General features: G+C 30.0%; 1 protein-coding gene across 2 annotated transcripts in view; it reads right to left on the reverse strand.

Annotated features, from left to right (window-relative positions):
* Nucleotides 1-1,558: 1,558 nt before the first annotated feature.
* LOC124938599 (protein RER1A-like) overlaps nucleotides 1,559-5,259 on the reverse strand; it is a 4,734-nt gene continuing 1,033 nt past the window's right edge. Inside the window, exons 2-4 of one of the 2 annotated variants that reach the window (XM_047479071.1) lie at nucleotides 2,087-2,267; nucleotides 1,940-1,994; nucleotides 1,559-1,693 (exon numbers count right to left, since the gene is read on the reverse strand). In XM_047479071.1, coding sequence (XP_047335027.1) covers nucleotides 1,941-1,994; nucleotides 2,087-2,267 — 235 coding nt within the window. In that variant the 3' untranslated portion in view covers nucleotides 1,559-1,693; nucleotide 1,940. Of the gene's footprint in view, nucleotides 1,694-1,769; nucleotides 1,995-2,086; nucleotides 2,268-5,259 lie in introns of those variants that run through there. The other variant, XM_047479070.1, reaches the window with a different exon arrangement.

The following is a 5,259-nucleotide window of genomic DNA, read 5'->3' on the forward strand; positions in this document are numbered from 1 at the left end:
AAAAGACCTTAATATTTATCATCACATTTTTTTTTCTCTAATATCAAATAAATTAGTTACTCAATATATTATTTATTTATTTAATAGTTACAATGTAACTTTTAACCAAAAAATAAAAGTTATGGATACTATAAAATTTCAAACAAGTCCTTAGTTTAAACTTTTTGAATTGATTGTATTTTTATCTCTAAATTTAGTTTATAAAAATATGCATGATTAAATACATTAAATGTGTTAAACACGTCAATTGGTGTAAAATTAGGTTTAATGTATCAAAAAAAAAAAAAAGAGTTAAAAGTTATGTTAAATGAGTAAAAAATTGTAAAACGGATCAGAATTATGTTTAACATAAAAAAAAATAAACGGATAAAAGAATGTTTTGCGGGCAAAAAATATAAATAGACGGGTATTTGTTTAACAGGTCAAACATTATAATTTTTTTTTAAAAAAAACTGGTCTGATTAGAGTTGGTATCTATGGGTTCCGAACTGACCAATTCAAGTAATTCAGAAACCGGTTTATTTGGACAAGTTCGGGTCGCTAAATTTCAAGATGTCTAGGTGGAGAACCATAAGTTGAGTTGCTTAAGAAAACTAGCTATTTACAATTAAGAAAAGTTTTGGTTATTTCATAGATAAGATTGTCATAGAAGGAGATTAAGAAAAATAAAGAACCCCCAAAACTCCCAAAACTCCCAAAACTTTCTTTTTTTTTCCGCAGGTCAAACAATCAGAAATGAAGCATTAGCACATGATAAACTCAAGCACAAAAGCCATGACTAGTAGATGTTGTGCTGAGAACAAAACAAAAATTCAATCCAAACATATTAGGTTATGTCAAGATCAGTTAGAGAAATTTGGAAACAAAGGATTACTTGCAAAAACATCCAAATTTTGGAACATTAGAAGAGAAGACTATTAAACATGATAGATTCAATAACTATTATTCACTTCGTCTCATCCTCAGTCATAAAGGGTGAGAGGATTTTAACATCGTTGTCAACAAAAATATCCATGGTTGGTCGACGTCGTGAACTTTGATCTCTTAAGCACTCACTCTCTTGTCACATGACCTACCCTATTGTGTTTTGTGTTTGAGTTGAGAATAATTAATTTGTTACTACCCAACTCTTACCATTTCATTTTACTTTTGATAAAACAGTAATTAATCCTACCTTTTTTTAAATACTATATATCATATCCCATGAATATATTCATAATATATGAAAGAACCCTAAGAGACCAAAAGTCTCAAATTACCACTAAGAACGTTATAAACTAAAGTGACAGACCATGATTGTGGGGTCGTACTATCATATCTTCCTAAATTACAACAAAAAAAACTAATATATGAAGAAAAAAACAAAATATTTAAGCAATTTGTTTGGTTGGTTCTCACAAAGGAACACAAAGATAAATTGTTTTTCACATGACTTGTGTTGTGGTTCCTGACATGATATTTTATTGACAATTGAGGAATCAAGCTATATTTTCTAATTGATTGAGTTTTATCAAATAAACACAATTCACCTCTACTCCTAGTATATCTAAACCATGGCAGGTTTACAAAAATCCATCTACATGCATAACTGAACTGAATAAGCATCATATGTTTTGACGACAAATCTAATTTTAAATCCAGCCATACCTTTGCAATAGAAAATAAGATTACAAGTAAAAGAACAGGAACCAAACTGCAACCATAACCAAATTTATGTTAGCACCAGAAAACATTAATTTTCATTTAAAATAGGTAGTTTCAGAAGGCGCTTAACCAACAAGAATATCCACTCTATAAAATTTCCAAACGTAATGGGGTCTTTATACATACGAAAACTAACTGAACCAAGGTGAAACTAATTTCTTGTCAGAAAAATAATCCCATGAATGATAAACATAAACTAACCATGTTTTCGTCATAAAATGAACAGAAAAAATACATTATGATTTGATGTCTGTGTCATTTGAAGAAGCCGTTTTCTTCCCCATGTATTGCTGAAACCAAAGGTAAGTGGTACTGTTAGAACGATCTTAATTTAGATAATTAATATTTATTGTAGCTATTTGAGGGACCTCACTGAATATACCTTCTTGCCAAAGGAGAAGGGAACATATTTATATTTGACCATGTGAAGTATCTGCCTCTTCATAGTAGAGAAGAATAGAACCATCCAATAAACCAAAAGAATAGGCCAAAATACAGGAACATCGAACATACTGAAGAAAGTTAGCACAAAGGCAACGCAGAAGCCTTTCATTAGGGAATACCTGCCATCATAAACCATACATAAAAAATTATCAATACCTGAGAGTCTGAGACTGAAAAGATTTAAAGCATATATCATATATTAGGGTATGTATAAGAGTTAACATTGTAATTAGGTTATTATAGTAAATTAAGAGGTATACAAATAGTGGAGAAGTGCATTATGAAAGTTATGATATGATCATTGTATGATTTTGGGTTCTCTCATCTCAAAAGTTTAGGTATTTCTCTTCTCATCTAAAGTTCTTCAATCAATCTCTCCGTAACAGATACAGAGGTGGATAGGCATGATGTAATGAGTCGAACATATCCCATTAGTAATTAGCAGGTTTCTTATAGCTTTATTATAAATAGAGGAATAGTTAGGGTTTATGATATCAGATGTTTAATGTTGAAAGACAAAGATTGTTTCTCATCTATAGCTTAGGCTATTCAATTCTCATTTATATTCTCTTGTTTCTTGTATATTTTCTCTATAAACCAAAGATCTATTACATTGATAACAAAACTACGAGCCTCTACCTATGGAAATCTGAGTATATAAATTTAGACTGTTGATCGTTTGTTCCAGGGGTCATTCCTTATTTCGATTATTATGAATTCAGAGTTTTATTCAATCAAGCTGGATATTGATGCGTTTTTTGTATTCCGTTAGGCCAAGGGGCCATTTAATGTAATAACTAGATGTTATTTGGGGATTGTAGGACAGTAAGAGTGAGTATATTAGAAGTAGAGAAGAGTTAGGTTCAATTAGATTGGATAAATGAAATGAATGATGAATGATGAATGAAATGAATAGTGAGTCTGTGATTCACATCCCCATCTTCTAAGTCTCACCTCCCTTTCTTTTATATCTCATCCCCTTCTCTAATATCTCATCTCCGTCTTTATTGTAGACCTTAATTTATATTATCAATATTATTAGTTGTTACAAAATCTAGCCACCAAATTGAGCTCTCAAAACAGTCTAGTTAAAAGTACCAGTTTTATCCTTTATCTTGCAATAACTCCTTTCGGCCAAATCTAATGAAAGTACCAGTTTTTTTTAAGTATCTTATAGCGGATTCACTAACTTCTTACAAGAAAGGAAAATAAATAATAGAATAATGAATAAAATCATGTAAATGAAAATAAGCTACAAACTCCTTCAAATAATTAGAGAACTCATAATATGAAGTTAACTGGACACAGTACACAAAATACGTGTATATATAATTATCCCCATCTTAGATTAATTCATAAAAAAATACAGTACAAAGAAGCTCTAATTACACATTATTGAATCACCTTAGAAACATTTTAAAACATAACTTTTTTCTACTGCGTTTACCAACATGTACAAAGAACATTGCTGCTTATTGAGTTGGTAAAAATGTCACTCATCCTATAATAGGGAGATACCAATTGGTGTTCTACTATAATAGAATACAATAGCTACAAAAGAGTTTTCTCATCTCAGACTAATCTATCAAAAATGAAGTTAAATCAAGAAATTGTCTCTAATTGCTCAAAACCATTTCAGCTATGATCATACTTTCTATAGTATTATGCAAGTACATAGTATTACTGATTTGAAGGTCGGACAAAGCTGTCATGAATCAAATAGTTGCTTTTGCTAAAAAAAAATAGCAATATGTTAGCATTTAGGTATGTAGAAATTCGCTTCATAAGAAGCAGTATATGGATTTTCATAAATGTGTGGTCCAAATGAGTTGATAATTGTCAAAGGGTTGAATAATTAGTTTTACATTAAGATATATTTTTCTTAAAAAGAGTTTGAATTAGCAGATCTACCATGTCCTAGAACTAATAAAGACTCAATTAAATGTAGTTCTTCTTCCATATCTGTAATTTAACATAAATACAAATATGTGATACATTAATATCAAATCAAGATCATATGTGGTATTAGCTTTAGTCGTAGTTTTCAAGCAGGGTCATATACAAATTACAATTCACCAACTGTAAGAAATATAAGATTACTAGTGACAACATTGCAGACATCAAACAAACAAATTCACTATACTTTTATTAAGATCCCAGCTAATAATAAATTCTCAAAGTTGGTTAATAAACTTCCATGACTTTGATAGCATAAACAAGTTAATACTCTGGAAAAGAAACAAAAAGAAGCCATTCTTTACTGTTAATAATTAACTTAAACTAAGTATTAGGTACAGACTCAATAAGAGGAACCATTGTATTTCAATAGTAGCATCTAAATATATACTAGTATCATATAACTTAACTAAATTGTAGTTCCGCCAAGAAATAAGGCTTTAAAATTCATAATTCACTGATTGATTCCAACCTATCAAAATATGCATAAGCAATATTCAAGGGATATGAAGTGTAGAACAATTTTTTTACTATTAATAATTAACTTAAACTAAGTATTAGGTACATACTAAATAAGAAGAACGATTGTATTTCAATAGTAGCATCTAAATATATATACTAGTATCATATAGCTTAACTAAGACTGTAGTTCCTCCAAGAAATAAGGCTTTAAAATTCTTAAATCACTGATTGATTCCAACCTATCAAATATGCATAAGCAATATTCAAGGGATAAGAAGTGTTAAGATAGACTACCATGAATGACACACATACTCTCTCTTACCAGAGTTATCTCATAGTTTCTAAGTAGCCTGAGGGATGAAATAAAAGACAATCAGCTTATAGAATATTTGGCAGCGGAAACTAGACAAACATAGCTAGCATAACTAACCACTAATTCAAACTCTGTTTGGGTTTAGTTAATTATAGGAATTCAAAGAGAGATTCGTTAAAAGTCCTGATGTTCTATATCATTTGTGGGTTGTAAAGAGTTCTTTTAAATATAAAGGCATTTCATGGATCACCGGCATCTTTGGGAATCCTGGTAATGAGTTCGGTCATAACATGTTAATGTAAGGGACATTGTGCTATTTAAACTACATGCAAGAAATGGAGTCAAAAGCTCAAATTTCTGTGAATAAAAGTATTGCATTC

The sequence above is a fragment of the Impatiens glandulifera genome, chromosome 5 (assembly GCF_907164915.1).
Source record: "Impatiens glandulifera chromosome 5, dImpGla2.1, whole genome shotgun sequence".
Taxonomy (NCBI): Eukaryota; Viridiplantae; Streptophyta; class Magnoliopsida; order Ericales; family Balsaminaceae; genus Impatiens; species Impatiens glandulifera.